This window comes from Psittacula echo (genome assembly GCF_963264785.1).
Source record: "Psittacula echo genome assembly, chromosome: 3".
NCBI classification, from domain to species: domain Eukaryota; kingdom Metazoa; phylum Chordata; class Aves; order Psittaciformes; family Psittacidae; genus Psittacula; species Psittacula echo.
In genome coordinates, this window is record NC_137736.1 from 37,484,337 (window position 1) to 37,505,392 (window position 21,056).

The 21,056-nt window shown below is 35.9% G+C and overlaps 1 protein-coding gene across 5 annotated transcripts in view; it reads left to right on the forward strand.

Annotated features, from left to right (window-relative positions):
- CASK (calcium/calmodulin dependent serine protein kinase) overlaps positions 1-21,056 on the forward strand; it is a gene marked incomplete at both ends in the record, with an annotated part of 204,646 nt that overhangs the window by 109,901 nt on the left and 73,689 nt on the right. For 3 of the 5 annotated variants that reach the window (XM_080613241.1, XM_080613243.1, XM_080613244.1), the window contains 5 exons: positions 1,862-1,964; positions 13,107-13,282; positions 15,239-15,361; positions 16,331-16,414; positions 18,211-18,325. In XM_080613241.1, coding sequence (XP_080469367.1) covers positions 1,862-1,964; positions 13,107-13,282; positions 15,239-15,361; positions 16,331-16,414; positions 18,211-18,325 — 601 coding nt within the window. The remainder of the gene's footprint in view (positions 1-1,861; positions 1,965-13,106; positions 13,283-15,238; positions 15,362-16,330; positions 16,415-18,210; positions 18,326-21,056) is intronic. The other 2 variants (XM_080613242.1, XM_080613245.1) reach the window with 1 other exon arrangement.

The following is a 21,056-nucleotide window of genomic DNA, read 5'->3' on the forward strand; positions in this document are numbered from 1 at the left end:
ATTAGAAATATAACTTTTCACTATCATAAGTTTTGTCACCTGGAAGCAAACAGGCATGCTTAACCCTAGGTGTACTTAAGAAAGAGTTTGAAGGTCAGTAGTACCTTTGCAGTTAAATGAAATTTTAATAGAAATCTGGTTTAATATGGGTGAAGTATAAAAGAAGACACTTACCATTTATATATTGAGAACTTCTGCTGATTTTCAAAACCACTAGTGAAGGACAGTGAGGAGTAACATGCAAGTCCTCTTATTAGAAAGCTAAAGCACCAGCTTCTCTATGAAAGTGATGAGAATCAGCTGACATAGTGCAATTAGCAACAAGGGGAAGTTTAACTAGTGTTGCAACTGGTTTTTTTTAAATGTGTTTTAACTAGCAAAACTCAGTTTATTGGAAAGATCAATTTTGCTGTTAATTTGGGGTTTGCTGGGAGACATTCTATAATAAAATTTTCTCTGAGTTGAAGATTTGGATTTTTTTATTTTATTTTTTTCTCAGAAACTGTTTCCGGTGAGCAGTGTCAGTGGCTTCCTTTTTGGATGACAATTATGTTGGTGCATTCTCTCATCTTTTTAATATTGTCGTGGAAGTTGATTAAAGATAAATCAACAGTAAAATGGTACATTTTGCTTATGTTGGTGTAGTTGTTCCATCTACCTTCTTGCCTGGGGTTAGAAGTTTGTGGTTGATCTTTTTTCCACTCAGAATGGCAGCGATGAGAGATTGTGAAAATGCCCTAAGTGGTATGGCTTAAGAATTTCAGTGAGGCAGAAGTGGAATATAATATGCTGAGATGATACCATCTGGTAATATTATTTTAAATAGGGTGAAAGGGATTGAAAGTTACATTTATAAATTGCAAATTTAGAAATGGATTCTAGAAATCCTGGTATATGGTAGCCTAAATTTAATGATCATCTAAAGAACATTGTCTTGACTTAGTATTCTCCTTAGTATTTGAAATTATAATTTCCATGTTAATTTTATTAATATATCATCTGTTTAGGAATGAAGCTTTTATGGGATTCTGCACATTTCAGTTAGACTTGTAAACAGCCTCTGTGCATTCTTACTTGAAGGTGATTGTCTTGTATAATTGAAGCTTTTTAGAGGAAAACATGACTGATAGCAGATAATGTTTTTAGGTAGTCAGATCGAGCTTGTTGTAGCTCTTTTGCACTAGTTTGAGGTGCAAGGTTTGTAATTTAAGCAGTAATGTATTCTCAAGAAGCAGTATACACAATTGATATTCTCCCTTTTAAATAATGGTTGACTGCAAAATGAGGCAGGAAGTCGTTCTGTATCAAATGCAGTAGTTTGGCTATGTGTATTATATATTAAATTGTGCTTGAACGGATTATGTCTATATGTTGCTTCATCCTACGACAGTCAGTATCCACCCAAATTGTTGTGTAATATTATTCCATTTTTATATGTTACACCTCACTAGTGGAAAGACAGTGGAAAATCAAAGATGACTGTACCTGGAATCAGTTTAGAAGCCTAAACAATTCCCCTTCCCAGCCCCCCCACCCCACCCCTTGAAAGCTTAAGGATGAAAAGTAAAAAGAAATTACAAGTGTTATTTTTTGTCTCCATTTTATTATGATTTCACTTTGTGTTCCTTGTGAATTCTGGTAAGTCCTGAAAGAATATTGCTATGCCTGGGACAATTGCAAGGGAAGCCAGTGAACAAAGATGAGACCATCCCAGAGAAAAAAAAAATACCTGAAATTAAGAAATACTGAAATAAATAAATAAAAACTAACTTCTGTTTGCAAATTTATGAAATCAAGTTCTAAAATGCCAATTTTATTTCTCAAATGGTAAGATAATTTTTCTGGGTTTTTGTCTTTTCAGCCACACTGTGTACTGCTTGCCTCAAAAGAGAATTCAGCCCCAGTGAAGCTTGGTGGCTTCGGGGTAGCAATTCAGTTAGGAGAGTCTGGGCTAGTTGCTGGAGGTAAGAAGTTTTCCTTTGAAGTTATATAATATTATGCATGTTTTATTGCAGAGTTCTGTTATTCTCACACAGACTGGCCTGCAAAACAAGAACTCAAATATAATCTTTCACTAAAGACTTGTTAACATTATAAATGCACACAGTTAAGCTAAATTGCTTGTAATGCGTAACGTAGTGCATACATATACTGACTATTAAATCCCTCTAAATGTTACTAAATAGGAGCTTACACTGATTTGATCAAAATAGAATTGAAAAGAGCAAAGAATTTTCCACCTTAATACAATCTTTGGCATAATTCTTCCATGCTTGACAAAAGAATCAAATAAAAATGCTATCAGGATTGAAATGTATGTGAAAGCAATTAAGGATTTACTACAGCATCGTCAATGCTCCCCTACGTTTCTTAGGCAATTTCTGTCAGAACACTCTGCTGTTTAATAGCAAAATCTTACTAGTTTTCATATGTGACTCTTTTCTATATTTTAATATTTCATTGTAATTATTGCATAAAACATCAATATCTTGATGCATATGTATATTTTTTGACTGTGTTTTGTTTTCTGTGGATTTTATTTCCTCTAGCTGCCTTCCATATTGTTCCAGACAATAGGGTTATGCTTTAATCAGCCTACACAGATGAAGACCCAATCAATTTTCTGGTGCTTTCATTGCCAGAGTAGGAGACCAGAGCAAAAGATTTTGTTAGTTTTATTATTTTTTCTTCAAAACGAGTAACCTCCTCTCAGTGCCATGTTTCTTCAGAAACTCAGATTTCTTAATCTATTTACTTAAAGGTCTGCATCAACTTGGCTTTTCTATGCTCTTCAAATTAAAAAGCAAATCTAACATAAGCATGCTAACAGCTTCCATTCCCTTCCTGATGTTACTAATACCCTTGAAATATCCAAGTATCTTATTAACTGAGACACCTAGATACATCTTTTCAAAGAGAATTGAGTTAAGCTACTGTTTCCTTAATGGAAGGGTCACTCCCTTCTTTACTTTTCCTGTTTCTCAAATTTTCAGTACCTCAGCCACTGCTTTGTTTAATGAGAGTTCCTACGCTTTTGTTTATGATTCTCTCACTTTTCTTCTTCATATTCTCACTGAGCAACTTCTTCCATTTCTTCTGTTTCAGCTGCTCTTCTGAAGATAGTCAGATATAGTGTACTTTCTTTCAGACTACAGTTTCTTTAAGAAACCTCAAGTTCAACTTGGAAAAAAATCCTGTGCTTTTCCCCAGATTTGTCATATCCTTCCTTTTCTGTTACTATTCACTGTTCCATGATCCCGCACATCATTCATGTGCTCAGCCTCCATGCAGTTGTCAGTGCTGGTCTAGTTTTTGCTTTTTTATGTGAAAATGTTTTCATTCCTTTCTGTTCTGTTTACAGTACTTCTAGAAGTTTCTTTCTTAAGCATCATCAGTCTAATAATTCTCTGTATCTTTTGCCTCATCCATCTCAACTTCTGCCATATCAGTCTGCCTTCATTCTTTTTTTTTTTTTTTTTTTTTTTTTTTTAACTCTTTCTCAACTGTCACTTCCAATTTGCAGCCCTTTTTTTAGCACTTGCTACTTTCAGTTTCAAATTCCTCTTGCTTTCAGGGATACACAGAGTAATTCCACTTCATTTGTATGGAAGGTCACAGTGCTACTACTTGTTTCAAGATTTCTCCTTAACTAACTCCGTATCTCTTCCCATCTTCCATTTAAATCCTTATGCAACAAACTATATCTGTTATCTGGCAATTCTTTTCCCTTCCCTACCTGAAGCATAGTCCCATCTACAGCACTCCTATGATTCACTTGCAAGATTTTATTTCTTCAACTTTACTATGTCACCCATATGTGTTATGGGAAAGTTAACAATGTTGTCTGTTTGAACTGGGCTATAAATCCCTTGTAAAAAAATGTTTATTTACATATTTAAGTTATCTATGTGCCCTATGGATAAGTTTTGTTTTGTAATGCTGATAATAATAAATTACAGGCAGTACCTATTTTTCAGTTGTCTCCTAAATTAAATAGAAGCTCTCTGTATGGACAGGTTTGAGCAGTATAAAACCCAACCCGTTCACTTTCGCATGCTTTTCCTAATTTTTAGTAAAAAACATTAATTCAGCTTAACATAGTCAATTATTTCCCTTTCAGCATGGCAATTCCTGTATTTGTTGTTTAGCACGTCTAAAAAGGAAAATCTCTATTAAATACAACCTATTATGGCACTAAGGTTCTTTTACTGACCTAAACCCCCCTGTGCTTCTAAGTCATTTCCATGCTAAGTACACCTTAAAATTTCTGCAACACTGTAAACACACTGCCTTATACTTACAGAAAGTGGAATACTTATTAATCTTTCTGTACCTAGGTAATATGTATTACCACAGTACCCTTGCAGAATATACTAATTACTAGTGTAAATCGCTATGTAAATGACCCTGATGTTCAAGAGCAGAAATCTTTTATCTTTCTTTGTGTTGCTTGGAGTACTTTCTCATTTAAACCAAAAAAGAACAGCTTTCCTCTAGAAAAAACACATCAACACTGAAAGTGATGTAACTGTAGTAAAGTTCATCCGACAGGACTCTTCCCTTAATCTAAACCCTCAGCCATTATGCAAAAGCTCTTCAATATCTGTGATGATAACTCTCTCTTTTTCCTCCTAAAATAGGAGTTGCTGTATCTAAAAATATTCAGGGGTTACCAATGTTCTAGAAACTTTTTCTTGCTTTCATGTATTTGTGCCATTTTGCTTTCCTTTTTACACTGGTATAGCTGTGCTTAGTAAGCACAGATAGTGTAGCCCCAGGACAACACAAAAGGGAATTTTCTCCCTCAATGTCTTCAAAGCCTGCCTTCTAGGATGCAGCTTTTGCTTTCTTTGGGACTACAGAATTTTTTTAACTTAAAAGACATCTTTTTTTTCCAGTGTGTGTAAACTGATTTTTGTGAGAAAGGGTATTTTTGTAAGGAAGTTAAACTAAGTCTCGGGAATTGAAAGTAGACCAGTCCCAATCTTTTGATGTAAGTCAAAGATAGACTTGTGTTGTTTAGAAAGATTATAACTACAGTGTTCTTTTGAGCAGATAAAAGATTATTAGAGAGACATGTAAGGGAGCTTATGATAGCAAGCTCTGGTGTCATACTAGATGTCATTAATGAAAATGTCTGTGGAATAGATTTTAGGAACGTGGCTGCATTTTATCAGCTAACAACCCAGTCGAGTTTATTTTTAAGATAATTTAATTGTTATTAAATACCAGAAAAAGGGACATAGCCATAACTAATTTTTTGTAAGACCTAAAGGGAAAATGTAAGGGAATACTTCCAGTTCCACTGTGTTTGTCCATAAGCTGCAATGCAATGAATAAAAAGCATGTGTCATCTTCCAAGTTACAGAAAACTGTTTTCATGAGCTACCAATATCAAGGTCTCTTCTTGCAGTTCTTATATCAGAAGGAGAAAGTTTTCCTAAGTGTATTGATTTGAAGCATCGAAGTAGGTGCTTTAAGATGGAATTCTGACAGTATGCTCAGTAGTTACAGATCATCATAATTTGTAAGTGAACTCTATTGTGGATAAGGATGTAGATAGGTTTGTAGATAACCATGTTTGCATGGTTATCATGCAGCTGGAGTAGTGTAACCTCTGGGAAGTCAGTGATTTAATAAAGCAATCTCACACTACTATCTCCATCTTCTTCCTTAAACAATTTTCTTTCAGAATGTGATATGAATAGTCTCAATATTTTCTTAAATAAATGTGACATCAGATTTATCAGATCTCAAATATCTGAGATGCTAAATCTTGGGGTTTTTTACTTACTTTCTCCTGGTTTCCACTAGTAAAAATAACTGTATGAGGTTCTATACTGTCAAGTCTTATATATGGATAGCTGACTCTTTTTCACTTTTTACTTTTAGCAGCAAAATGTCACAGGTATGATGCTAATCCAGTCCAGCATTGATTTGTATGTATTATTAGTTAGTCCCACTAAGCTGCTTCAGAATCCCATAGTATCTTCAGGTATCCTATCACAACCATCATCGGCTTACTGACAAACATCTTGTATGTTCTTAATAGAAGTACAGCACATAAATATCAAGTGTTCTTGGTTCTTCATCCACTTTAGACTTTTTAGACTTACTACAAAAAATAGTAAAAGAAAGCATTACCATAAATTTCCTTGCAAGTAAAACTGTGGAACTGGGGAGGGATCTTTCAAGTTCCCTTTTTTCCTATTTTCTTTCCATCAATGTGAAAGTGATCACAGAATAGTTTGGGTTGGAAGGGGCCTTTGAAGGTCATCTAGTCCAACCCCGCTGCAATGATCAGGGACATCTTTGACTACATCAGGATATTCAGAGCCCCATCCAACCTGACCTTGAATGCTTCCAGAGATGGGGCATCTTACCACCTCTCTGGGCAACCTGTTCTAGTGTTTCACCAAACTGGATCTTCTTGGTTTAAAGAACATATTTTTGAATTGCTGTGTTTGTACACTGCATAGACCTTTTTCCTTTTCATCATTGTCTGAATGATACAGCAGATCTTTATTTTGTTTTCCAAGAAGTAAATGTTTATAAACTGATGTCCTACACTAGTATTCTTGTTCCATTAAAAGGTAGCATTTCTTTCTTTGGCAAAGCAAGTGCACTATTTCCCTTTTTTTTTTTTTTTTTTCCTGAAAAATAAAAGAATGTGAGAGTCTTCAAATTTTTACCTCTGGTAGACTTAGAAAAATAAAAAACAAAAACATGCAGCTGTGGTTTACTGTCTCTCAGAAATTCCACTTCACATCTGGGTCAATTTGAGAGCACTTACAAGAGGCTAATGTGTTTAAAAGTCAATTTAGGTTTACTTCGTCCATCACAGTTTTATGGCTGAAAATGCCATTGAATCAGTTATTATAATTTGTCTGTTTAACATATGATCTTTGTTCATTTTCTGGACACTAATATCCAGTTATCCAGTTGTCTGCTGATGCATCTTTTAAAATACATTTTCTCCAGGCAGTCTTCTGTGCTGAAGCTGAATTGCCTTTTTTTTTCTTTTTCCTCTTTTTCTTTTTTTTTTTCTTAATTTTTTTTTGTAATCTATTCATCTTCTCTGTACACCTGCCTTAAACATCTCTATTGTCTGGAGTAACGTGGAAAGGAATTAAAAGCATGAAGTATTGACCTAGCTGATCTGTTGTGTGTGATTCTTCAATTCCTTCCACATTATTCTGGACATCCCACTCTTTTAGAAACTCCTTAATTTATGAACATATTTCTTATTACACTATTATGAGAGGTCAGATGGTGATGTTTATTAGTACCTCACATATTTTTCCTAAAAATTATTTGTTCCAGTTGTTTCCTTATACATCGTTCAGATACTACTGCTGTTGAAAGACTCTCCTTCTGATATCTTGGTCATCAGTCCCCTGCCTTAGGGATGACAAAATCTGATTGGGTCTCTGTATATACTCTTCTTCTTGTGGAAAGCATAGCCCTATTGTCTGGAATAATATGGAAAGAGTCATAGAAACTAAATTATCAAAGGTAAGTCAACATTTATCTTTGGTGCTTGTAAATGATATCAGATTGACTACATCTGAAGACTGAAGGTCTCTGTTTATCCACAGGAAAAATTAGTAAAATTAGCAATTTTATGAATTTCCAGACTACCATCATGCTTCAAAACTGGCTGATAAGAAAGCTTACCTCTAGAAATATGATATCAAATGTCTGTCCTTATTCAGGCATTGAGTGCTTCCTAGGTCAGCAAATACTTTGATGTAGGCATTTACTTACAATAAATTGGATGCATGCAAGTATCACAAGTGCATACTACTGCAGAGTCTTCATATAGTGATGATTTTCTGTTAATGCTACTCTAGAAAAGTTAAGAAGAACCTAGAAGCATATAAACAGAAAATTGATTCCAGTCTTCCATATGATTTCTTCTCACATACAAATACGACTGAAAATCATGTGTGTATTATTTATATAATGATTAATATTTATATAAATAATATTATGCATATAATATGTATTTAAATAAAATAATGTTATTTTCTATGAGCAGTCATTCAAATATATCCATGAGTGTTCTTATATCCTGAATAAGACCTGTGGAAGGCAGAAGTTACCTACTAAAGAGAGAAAAATGCTGTTGCTTACTATTCTTTCTCACGCTGCTTCCAAAATGATGCAGAGCTTCTCCCAGAACACCAAAGAAAATTCAAAAGCTTCTAAAATATTTTTAACAACTGAACTGTTTGGAACAATTTTAAAATTTTACACTGCATGAGTTTAGGAGGCAAATTTTGTACTAGATAATTTTCAGCAGAAGTGATACTTGGTCTAAAGATCAGTGAGTATCCATGATTTTAGAAAACTTTGATGTCTACAGATTCTGTTTATCCTGCTGCTGATGCTCACCTTACAGTTCTTGTGGTTGCAACATAGAAAAAATCCCTATCAATGTACGTGCAGATGTGCACACTGTTGATTTTGCTGAGCTAAGTGTGACCCAGAAGTGCAGTTCAGCAGTCCTTGCTCAAGTCAGTTTTTTTAGAAAAACCTCAAAAGCAGCATTTGCTCCTTTTGGCAAACCCAGTGGTTTGTTGTCACGAGGATGACACTTGCCCCGGAAACTGCTTTAGACTTTTGAAGTTTGTAATACACACGTATATATATATATTTTCTTATCCTATTTAAATGGACAGTTCGATATCAACCAATTAAGTTTCTGTTTGTCCTGACTTTGCTTTTTCACACCACCATCACCCCCCTATCTAAAGTATCAGGATCCTGTAGTCTATACTAAAAAGGTTACAAAACGAAATCATTCTGTAATTATTTTCAGTAATTATAATCTGACAGTGGTAAACGGCAGGATTTTATTAAGTTAACCTAGCTTTCTTTCTCGTTTCATTTGTTTTTATAGAACTCTCATTTTAAATTTGAAAGTGAGTATTAAGGTTTAGTAGTACTGGTTTTTCAGCATGCTATTAAGTAGCATCCATTTTTCATCCAGTTTATAGCAGCAGTTTCTTGGGGTTTTAAACAGCTGTGTAGAATGTTTCCTATTGTTGAACTAGTCTATTCTTTCTGCTCAACATTAAACAGTTCATTAAAGTGGATTTTTATAGCATACTGGTTCTGAGCTAGGGCTACAGAGATCCAATTCTTATTCTTGTAATCTGCTTGCTTCAACTTCCAAGGGAGGAGAAAAAAAATTGGGGTGATTGGAGAGGGGTGGCGGTTTTTAACCAGAACTTCTGTCAGTTTGTCTGTAAGAGCACTTGTGGACTAGTTAAACATGGAGCCTTGCATTCTGATGTGAGGCTGCCAGAAAAAGCAAAATAGGAACCTTGAAGTATCAGGAGGCTATGATTTGTCTATTGTCACATACAGAGTAGGAAACAAAAACCTCAAGAAGCTTGTTTTGTTAGGAAAAAAAATGTGTCTCAGGAAAAAAATTATTATGAAGGTCACTGATAATGAACAGAGTGCTGGCAGTGCATGGCTACTGCATAAGTAAAGCTTGCATCTTTTGTTTTGTCTGCAATTTTGGTAAGCATACTGTTGCAAGTTATGTTTGCTACTTGTTGACATTCAATAGTTTTATCAGTGGTTTTGTACTTTCTTGCACTGTGCTCAGGAAGTGAAATAGAGGGGAAAAGAAAATCTGAAATTGTTGTCCACCGTCAAGACCCTGCTTCGCAAAATTTAGGGAAGATGTTTAATGCTCAGTTTCAAGAAACCGTTCTGTTCTGCATATATTTATGAGTGCATATAAATAATGAAGGATTTTTCTTGCTTATCAATCTCAGCAAAGTAATTTTCATTTGAAACATTATTTGCAGAAGGGAAGAAGGAAGAAAAAATACACATTTTTGATGGTCTCTTGACACTGCAGAGTACTTGATTTAATCACAGGATGTATAAAATATCTAAGGTGATATTTCAAAACTAAAAATGAAAGAAACAAGCTGTATCTTTGACAGAAGATTGATCGTATTTTTCCCCATTTAGTCAGTGTTCTGTATGTTAACACCAGCATAACACATTTGGTGGGTTGACCTTGGCTAAGGGCTGGACTCCTACCAGCTGCTCACTTGCTCCCTCTCTTCATCAGAGCAAGGGAAGAAAATAGGATGAAAAAGTTCACGGGTTGAGGTAAATACATGCAAACTGCTTACCAGTTACCATCATAGATAAAACAGACCTAACTTGGGGGAAATGAGTTGAATTTATTGTTAGTTCAAATAGATTTGGGCAGTGGGAAGCAAAGACAAAAATTAACACCACCACCTCTACTCCCTGGGCACAATTTCACTTCCTTGTTCCTCACTCTCTTAACCTCAATCCCGGAGTGGTGTAAGGGGATGGGGAATTGAGGGGCTGCAGTCATTCTGTAACAGCCCTTCTCTGCCGCACCTTCCTTCTCACACTGCCCCTCCTTCTGTGTGGGTCCTCCAGGGAATGTCCACCTGCTCCAGCATGAGGTCCTCCTTGAGCTGCAGGGTGGATACCTGCTCCACCATGACCTCCGTAGGGGCTGCATGGCAATCTTTGCTGGGGCACCCGTAGCACCTCTTCCTCCTGCTCTCACCTCGGTGCTCACTGGCTGTTTCTCACACTTTTCCCCATATTCCTCACTGCTGGGCAATGTTTTTCCCCTTCTTGCCGTTTACCTGAGCCATCACCATCTTGACTGCTCTGCTGAGTTGTGCCCTGCAGTGGGTCCATTGGAACCACCAGTGTTCAGCCCCAGCCTCCTCTCAAAAGGAACAGTCCTGGAGTACACACACACGCACTTGCCAGCATCTTGTTATCTAAACACCTACACCAAATAATGCTATTGTATTCCTTATGTAGTATATATTGCTGCTAAATATGCTAGTTTACACCATAGGAGAAGATGTAGGATGGACAATTGTTTGCAAGGGCACGTTTTCATCAGGACAAGATGTTCTGTAGGTTGGCCTTTACTGTACTGCAAATGCCCAGCAGACTTAAATGCTCTGCAAAAAAAACCCTCAAAACCAAACCCTAAACCTTTAAGTCTACTTCTCACAGCACATAGTCGTTTTTAACCATGTTTGTCTCTCTAGTTGTTTGCTTAAAACACAGAGAAGGTCCTGAGATGAGAAGAATGACGCATAATTCTTGGAAATACACATTCAGTCAAATTAGGTATCATCTGATACATGGAATTCTAGTGTCATTAGCTACATGATCCAGACGACCATATATCTCCCTGAATTTTAATGCCTCTTTTAAATAGCTTGCTTTGTCCCTGTGATATCTTGTCTTCTAGCTATTTTCGCTTTTTGTCTTGAAAAGTTTCTTTTCTCTAGACTTCCCAGATTCCATAACAGCAGTTGGAAAGCCTCATAGGAAGGCAAAATCTTCAGAGTGTATGTGATTTTTCCATTCATATTGATAAAAAAGATTTAAACAACATTTATTACCAAAAATGTTTGGGGTTTTTAATGTGTAAGGTTACACCTGCTCCAAAATTGTGAATGAGTACCTCTGCACCCAAATGCCAGGAAGTTTAGCACTGAGATAAACAAGACTTGGGTAAGCCAGACTGCTCTGCGCTCCTGCATATCTTCTGTACTAAAGATTTCCAGACTGTGGTATGCATACCACTAATGTCATGTGAGTAGTCTAAGTGGTATATGAATAATGTTTGAAGAGGCAGGTGTTGCTGCTTACGTACATGCGCAGCCTGACACAGAGCTGGAAATGTTGATGCTTTTGTTGTCATAAATGATGATATCTTGGGGTGGGGGGGGGAGTAGTTACGAAGTGCCTTCTGTCAATTTATTACTCCTTGTAGATGCAAAAAGGAGTGAGTAAGGACTAGTTAACGGAGCACAGTCAGATCATATTCCTGCATTAGGTTATATAAACGAAGGAAGGTCTTTACTGAGTAAGCTTCTACCAGGAAAATGTGTCCTAGGTGTTTGTTACTGGTGCTGTGACTTAGCTAACTCACATGCAAATGGTGTGCAGGATAGGCTACGGTAGTCTAGCAAGAGTCTCTTTACCAGATAAGACTGAATTATGTAAGTTCCATGTGAACGCCTCGGGTTTTCCAGATTTAATTGTAAACTCTCCTAGACAGAACAAAGGTGCTGAAAGCCTTGATTGGAGCCTCTGAATTCCACTGTAGAATCAGTAAGGAAGAATAATTTATGAAGATGGTACACACAGTAACAGTTTACTACAGTTATGGTTTTTAATTCTGTTGGTACTTGGTGGAACCAGCGTAGTTCAAATAAGGCAGTGTTTGTACGTGTCACTGATGCCTTCAGCATTCAAGCTTAATTTGTGCAAATCCTTTACAGTGGAAACAAACCTCTTTGCAATGGGAAACCTTTATAGGGCGAGGTAAGATATTTGTTACTTTTTTTTGGCTTAATGTGTTACACAGAAGTTGAATGAAGTCATTTTAATCAGTTTACCCACTCAAAATATTTATCAGTGCTAAATAAGTGTTTTTTCTATGGGTGCGCATTCATTACCAATCCAGAATCAGTACTGTCCCAAAACCATTACTGTGTGGCATTATTGAAAGCACACTGTGAAACAAATTAGCATTATCTTCTTATCTGTGGTAAGACATTGCCTTCTTCAAATAAATGAACAACGTATTTGCTAGCATTTTGCATTGGCTGCACTGGGTAAAGCTTGGGCAGAGCATCAGACAATGATGATCAAGACCATCTATGCTCCTTCCAGTTAGAAGGAGGTCTGCAGTGTCTTTGTACATGCTCTCTGGATAAATAATTCCTGTTTCAAGGGTTGTCCAAATTGATATTTTTACTTTTATATGTCATGTTTCACTTAATAATCTTGATGCTCTTATGTAAGTCTTATTTCACAGTCTGCAGGGCAGGATAAGATGTTCCTTAATTTATAAAAGTATAAATCAAGCAAAAGGGAAACGACTGATTTGTCTTACTGGATGTATTTAATAAATACTAAACTTAAGGAAAAAAGGATTGTGTTAACAGCTTAACCCACAAACAAAACTTATTAAAACTGTTTTAGTTTGATGCAGCAATATTCTTTGTTGCCATATTTGACACACATCACTTTGACTCAATTTTGGTTTTATTTCCATTTAGGACGTGTAGGAACACCTCATTTTATGGCCCCAGAAGTGGTAAAAAGGGAACCTTATGGGAAGCCTGTAGATGTTTGGGGTTGTGGAGTGATCCTTTTTATCCTGCTAAGCGGTTGTTTGCCTTTTTATGGAACCAAGGAAAGATTATTTGAAGGCATTATTAAAGGAAAATACAAGGTAAATGACAGTATACCTGAATCCTTTTCCAGTGAGATAAGTTTTGCTGGTAAAATTTCTGACAGTTGATTTTTGTATTTAGCCTCATATAATTTGAAGCTTATAGAAATCTGTGTTACATAGGAAGAGAGATGATTTTCTGTCCCCAGTCTGTCTTGTTCCTGCTGTGTTTTTTATTAATGTTGGTAATTAGAATGTGGGACTATTTACTCAGATGAAATAATAAATGGGTGCAACAACTATACTCTTAATTGTACATTTAGCTCAGTAGGATTGTGTGAGGTTTAGCTGTGTAGTATAACGTACTGTACGTTTCCTTAGGTTTATAGGTAATTCTAATTTTTTAATCAACTGAAAGAACTATCATAAAGGCTGGTCATCATATTGTCTTGATGTAAAACAAAATGCATGTTACTGTAAATACGCAGTTAGACATTTTTCTTTATATTACAGTATGTAGTAAAGTGCTGATGATGATTCAAAAGGATCCACTTAGAACTGAAAGCAGATTGGTGTGCATGCAAGATACACGTTTCACAATAAAAGTATCCTAGAGCCATCGTGGAGACAAATTTAAAGCTTTGACTTCACTGTTTTTGTGGTTTTGCCTAAGATCAGTATGCAGCTGAGGTCATATACGAGTTGTGTATTAGCAAATTAAGAGTGGAAACTCCTAAAACTGCCTGATAGTCTGTAGTATGGTTTAGAAAGTATTTTATTATATGAACTTAACAGTATTCTGCTAGAATATAAGTGGCAGTGCAGTGGTACTGCACTTGGTCAGGAATTTCGTATTCCTGAAAACAACAGGATTTCTTCATGGCACTAGTTTTGGAATTGCTTAGACTGGTAAGATGTTCCAGTTTCACTTTATGGAAGATTTCTTTATGAAATCTCTTAAACAGCTAAAAACTTCCAGAAGCGTAAGAGTTAACTTTTCTTTGTTTAAAAAAAAATAGTCTTGGCCAGTACATTGTGTCTTCTCAGTTCCTTCTCTGTTCCTGTTTCCACAATGATATGTCTATTCAGTGAAAATACTACAAATATTTTAAAACCATCTTGCTGCAAATTTGCAATTATCTTCCTTCCATTAGAGCTAATTTCCTTTAGTATGGTTTTATCGGATGACATGTTCCTGCCTGTGGCAGGGGGGTTGGAAGTAGATGATCTTAAGGTCCTTTCCAACCCTAACTATTCTGTGATTCTATGATCTTGACTAGTTGGACACAAACCTGCATATGCATGATACGAAAATGTATTCAAACTCATCCTTCACATTGTTGTCTCCTCAAGATACAGTTCTGCTCTAAAAAGAGTTGCAATTGCTTGTATTGTTGATCACATGTTAGTAGGCTTTCCTGCCTGAGTGGCTGAAGATCCCTAACTATTGTAAAGTTGAAAGGAATTTATTGGTAAGTTATAGTCCATAACACCTGTGGAACAGGACCAGAGGAGTCCTTAACAGGCATTAGCTTACTCCCCTCATTCTCAGCATCACTGGCATGAAATTGTGGTTTGACCTAGACAGACTATCATTGCCATTCCTTGTAGTGATTCCAGGAGTAGACTTAATTTCTGCATTTATCATATGCATAGGTAACTGTCAGACAAAGCCTAACTATTTTTAATTTTTCTAGTGAAGGGTCACTTTTATCTGAACAAAACGTAGCATAGGTAGAAAATTGTGCTGTGATTATAACATAATACCAAGGATATATCAGCTTTTATGTGATACAGAGCTCACTGTTTTCAATTTTTTATGCCATTTCAATAGCTACTAATGTATGATTTTGTACATTATTACAAATCTTAGAAACTTCTTTTTACATTTATTATAATAAAATATTTACAAGTACCAACCACTGTTAAATCTATGCAATTACTTTACATAAAAAGTAGGTTCTTTTCTATGTTCTTATTATTAATTTAATTTGATTTTTTCTTGCTTGTAATCAGATGAATCCTAGGCAATGGAGCCATATTTCTGAAAGTGCCAAAGATCTGGTACGTCGCATGCTTATGCTGGATCCAGCAGAAAGGATAACAGTATATGAAGCACTGAATCATCCCTGGTTAAAGGTAGTAAAAGCAGTTGTTGCCATACCAGTTTCCTCTGCAAGGGAGAAAATGACTTATTTTTTTATTTCTTTGAACTTTTCATAGTAGATGTGACATTGTAGGAAATGTGTCATAATGTGCTTTAAATACTTTATACAGTTAAAGCCTGAGCTTTTGGTAATTGCCAGACTTGAACTCTTGCTTAACAGCAATAGCAAACTCACTTAGGCATCTTTAGCAGCATCAGAGTATAGACATTGAAATGGGAAATGAAGGGCATGTTGCACATTTAAAAAGTGCCTATTACTAGTTCAGAGCATTTCATTTTCTGTGGCAGAAACTGAAGGATTAACTATTTTTCTTTGTTATCCTCTTTATTTTCTATAGTGTGAGCCCAGGGTGGAGAATCAGAATATCAAGTTAAACAGGGCACTTATTTGGAAAGGGTGGTATTCTGATGTCTGCTCCTGGACTGTATATAAGGTTATACAGTAGACAAATATTCACATGCACACACACACACACCCCCATACACACAAAAGACCACAGAAAAAAAGAACAGGGAAAGCACAGGCACATCTGATCTTCTTCCGAGTAAACGGTCTATCAGCAAACAGAGTTGTTCTTCCACTTCTCAGCTGTCTTTCTGGCTCTGACTCGTGTATTCCAAGCTGTAGAATGGTCTAGCTTATAAAAGGAGGGCAGGAGCGTGCACCTCTTGGGAATAACAATGGTTAAGACACTCTTCTGAATATTGGGAAACTGGGTTGAAACTTATCCAGTTGGAAGGAGCCAATGTCATCAGCCATTGAGCTTGTACTTCCTCCTCTGTTAGACATGTGCCCCATCTCCCAAGCTTCATTCTCCTTAGGATGCTTATAAGCTGGTACATTTCTTGTCTAGTTTCCTAATGCAGTGAGAATACTAAGAGCTTGTTTTTAATGTTTTTTTTGTTTTGGTTGGGGGTTTTTGTGGTTTTGTTTTCTTAAGGAGAGAGATCGCTATGCATACAAGATTCATCTTCCAGAAACAGTAGAACAATTGAGAAAATTCAATGCAAGACGAAAACTAAAGGTAAAGTGAACGTACTGCTAAAACAATGTAATTAGATAAATTTTGTGTGATACTTTTATAATTTTAAATGTGCTAAGAGAAATCTATACTCTGAAGTCAGCAATAAAATAGCAAATTGAAACAGAGTTCACAGTTGTTTATTGCAGTGTCCTGTTGAGGGTGTTCATCCTTTCTTAATGCATAGATTTCAAACTAAATTTCAGCGCAAATTGTCAGATATCAACCCCGGTGTGTTTGAGGTGTTCCTTTAAAATTAATTCAGTAATACTAAGTAATATGAATTACTGGAAAGGAGAGAATGGTACAATGGCTTCTGTTAATATTCTGTTACATTTATAATAAAAGGAACATAATGTTTTAATGTCTTTTTTCAGAAAGAGACGAGATGGATTCTTCGGTTTATCACCTTTATGTTTAACTATACACAAGATTATTTTCTAGCTGTATTGAAAAGAATGTTAACGTTTTAGCCCAAGGCAACATGGTTTCCCCTCAGTTCCTATCTTTGAAAGTTTAATAGAAAAACGTTTTAAAATTCAGTGAAAGTTTGAGAAAATTGAAACAGAAGTGTGCAGCATTACAATTCATGAGTGGTATTTATGATTTGTAATAAAACCCAGAATCAGATATACATGTTGAGTTGCTGCTGTTCAAAATCTTAATGTAGCTGCAACATTAGGATGCAACAGTTGTTGTAGATCATCACAAACAGCACTTTCTCTTAGGTGGTTTGTATGTCCACATACTGCCTTCATTAAAATGTTGGCTACTGCATTTCAGAATATAACCTGTTTTCCTGCTGTAGATGCAGTTTCAGATCTTTGCCATATTTCTTCTGGGGAGGCAACTATATTTAGTCACCAGAGAGGTTTTATAGAATCACAGAATCATAGAATAGTTAGGGTTGAAAGGACCTTAAGATCATTATACCTATGCTATTTGTTTTCTACCCTTTTAATCAAAGCACTGTTCTACAGAATGTTTCATGAAATTATCTATTGTTCATTTTGCCTGCTACTAAACTTGCTCCCATACAACACTCATTCTGGGAGTCTGACATTAATACATTTTCATATAGATATATTATGGATATATAATTCTGTCAGTGTCAGATTCTGGCCATTTCTCAAACAACAACATATTATGTTGTTTTAAAGGGCAAATTCTTGTGCTTGCCAAGCTACCCAGTCTGGGTGAGAGGAGAAGTGGAAATAAGTCTCCTGTCCCAAGGAACAAGGGATAGGACAAGAGGAAACAGCCTCAAGCAGCATCAGGAGAGGTTTAGGCTGGATATTAGGAACAATTCCTTCCCCCAGGCACTGAAATAGGCTGCCCAGGGCAGTTGTGGAGTCACCGTCCCTGGAAGCATTCCCAAACAGTGTAGACGAGGCCTTAATTGACATGGCTTAGTGGCAGCCTTGGCAGTGCTGGGGAATGGTTGGAGTTGATGATCTTGAAGGTCTTTTCCAACCTGGTTGATTCGATGACTCCAAATTAGAAATTTTGATTACATTGTACAACAGGAATTTAGGCTTCACACTATTATTTTAAAATAATAAATAAATCCCCTTGCAAAGAACGTATTACTGTTTATTAGAGTTGTGTATGACCAGCTCTTCTGTTAGATATGGTCACCGGTAATAGTGAAGCAGAGCTAAAGACTATAAAATTTATTTACTCCTCAGTGTGGAAGTCAACACCTGAGAGACTTCAGGAGATTGAGTGATCTAAGATATCTGGAACTGTTTCATTATCCTTCTTCGTGTAATTTAGGCTTTACGGGTATTTTTATTCAGGGGGCAGTACTAGCAGCTGTGTCAAGCCACAAATTCAACTCATTCTATGGTGACCCCCCTGAAGAGCTGCCAGACTTCTCTGAAGACCCCACCTCCTCAGGTATTGTAACAGAAAGTATATTTACTGCAGTCAACCTGTCTTAATGCTATACTGACTAAAGTACCAAGTATTTAATAATTTCTCATGATTTCATAAATTTGCATATTAAGTTAACACTTAAATGTGAAAGCATAAAGAGTTTTTCATAATGGTGCTAGTGACTGAAGAAAATTAAGATAAAGTCTCTGTACAGTTGTTTCTACAGAAATCTGTCTGATTTATTTGTTGTATGTACATTTAATTACAAATGGTGCTATAACTTCATATTTCTCTTTATATTACTTGAGTGTAAAAGATTATTGAAATTTTGTCTTGAATCAGGGGCAAGGAGCAAGGGCAGTAGCAAGGTCCTCATGCCTTACTAGTAGTTATTTATAGAAAGAAAATATTGTGTACCAGAGTTTCTTGACCTCCTGTTTGGGAGAATAGTATGAATTTAGCTGTCTCCTCTTTAGAATACATCAGACAGTATTTCTCATATTACAACTCAGATCTTCAGAGAGAGACAATACCTGTGCTTCACAGACCTCCCAACGTACTTCAAAGGGGAAGATAATACCTTTGCTGTGCTCTGAGCACATAGCTTGGGCAGGACAGTGATCTTACTCCAAGTAGTCCTTTTGTCCAGGAATTCAAATAACCCGGCAATCCCTATACTAACACAGCCCTATCATAGTTACGTATCTTAATTCTGACATAATGTTACTCATGACGTTTGCAGTGCAAAAGTCTGTGTTGCTCTATCTGACCTAAAATTAGGATTTAGGATCAGGTTAAATGAAATTTTAAGAAAAATCTAAGGCAAATTGGACTCTCTTATTTTTCTAAACTGAATAGTACTGGCAGAATATTTATTGTATGCATCAACTTTACTGGAATACATTTCAAGAACTTAATTACAGGTGCTGAACTACTGTATGATGATTCTTTTCCCCAGTATTTTAATAGGTGAGAAAATTACTTACTGGCTTCATATGTTAAGTGTTCCTTTTTTGCTTTTTCATATGAGCAAGTAATTTTCATAAATTATTTCAATGTCATTAATGTAGGAATTGGGGGCAAATTTTTTGGTTGAAATTCTTAAATTTCATTTCTTGGAATTCAATTAAATCGCTTCATCTTTAGAGATGCACACTGCTCATCATTTCTACAGAAGTGAATGGGAATCTCAGATCATTTATTAAAAATGGGTAATAACAGCCTCATGGCCTACCTTTAGGCAGCTAGCTCTTGAATACTTGATGTACTTGTAAATAAGTATCCATATATTCTTTTAAAGAAAGAATAAATCTGGTTTACTTCACCCAGAATTACTTGCAGTTCTTTAATTCTTGTTTCAGTTACTTCCCCCATTTCAATAAAACAAACAGGCTACCAACATGATTGGTAATAGCAACTTTCCTAAAATGAAAACTGCAGTTCCTCTTTCAAGATTCAGTCATGCATCAACAGGGCATGTGTCTTCCTCATATAGTGATGTAATTGCAGATATCAGTATATAACAAAGGTACAAGTTCTATTTTTTTCTGCTCACAGAAAATATGAATCCACTACTATTGTAAATTCTATGCAATATCTATGCTGGATCTCTTGTTATGTTCTGTTCATCTCTGAAATAACTGAAACAATAGCTTGGATTTCTCAGGAAAGCGTAGCTGTTCCTAAAATAACATTGTTGGTCTCACTGATGGGAGATCACGGTTATCAGGAAATCATACTAAGTGAGTAGTTTTCATGATGTGTCCCTGACTGACTACATTAGCTGATAAAATATTTAATATCACAGGATAAACACTAATAAACACTGCAACTTTCAGCTTCTGAAATTGCTAGATATGGAAATCAATCCTCTTCAGAAGAACACTAATAAAGTTTTCAAATATTTTTAGCTTGTAAGGGTAGGTTTTTGTAATGATTCAACTGAACTACTTTATAGAAATTAGACATAAAACTCTTGAATTGCCGTAAAAACTTGGCTATCTTAAAGGTTATTTAAGCTTCCTTCCTAACAACTCATAATGCTATTCCAGACCATAAACTCTAATGAAGAGCATTTAATATTTTAAATGTTGCTGCCTATTTAATCCTCCCATAAAATTTCATGGAGCTTATCATTGAATTTAAAGGAGTTGTCAGAAATGGGCAAATGTGGAACTCCTAGCAAGATAAAGATGTAAAAATATAAATGCTTATTGGGTTATGCAAATTGTATATCCAGTTCTCCTCTAGGTCTTTCTAAACACAGAAACAAAAAATTTCAGTTCTTTCCTTTTGCTGGATCAATCTAGAGGTGTTCTTCCTTACAGTTCAGTGAACCTGGGATTGCTGGAACCTTCGAGCATCTTCCTATACTACCAGACAGCCTGGAATATGAAGGCACTATAGGTAGCAAGTCAGGTGAATTTTTTAGATGTAGAATCACAAAAGGTATTCTTGTTAGAGAGCTTTCCAATGAGGATCAGCAAATTGTACAACTAAATTAGATGGCAATGAACACAGATAAATTTCATATAAAGTCAACCAGGTATTTTTCTGTACACATCTTCCTTTCATTCATAGAATGTATTAATAATTATTGGTTCCCACAGCTTGTTCTGGGGGATCTATTTCCTCTTTAGTCAGTAGCAGTCCTCAGAAAGACTAGACTTAACCCACTATCATTCTGCTGGTACCAAGGCAGAAGTCAGTCTCACTAAATTTTGAGAAAGTACGGCAAAGGCTTTTAAAGTGTTTTGAAAAATTAAAT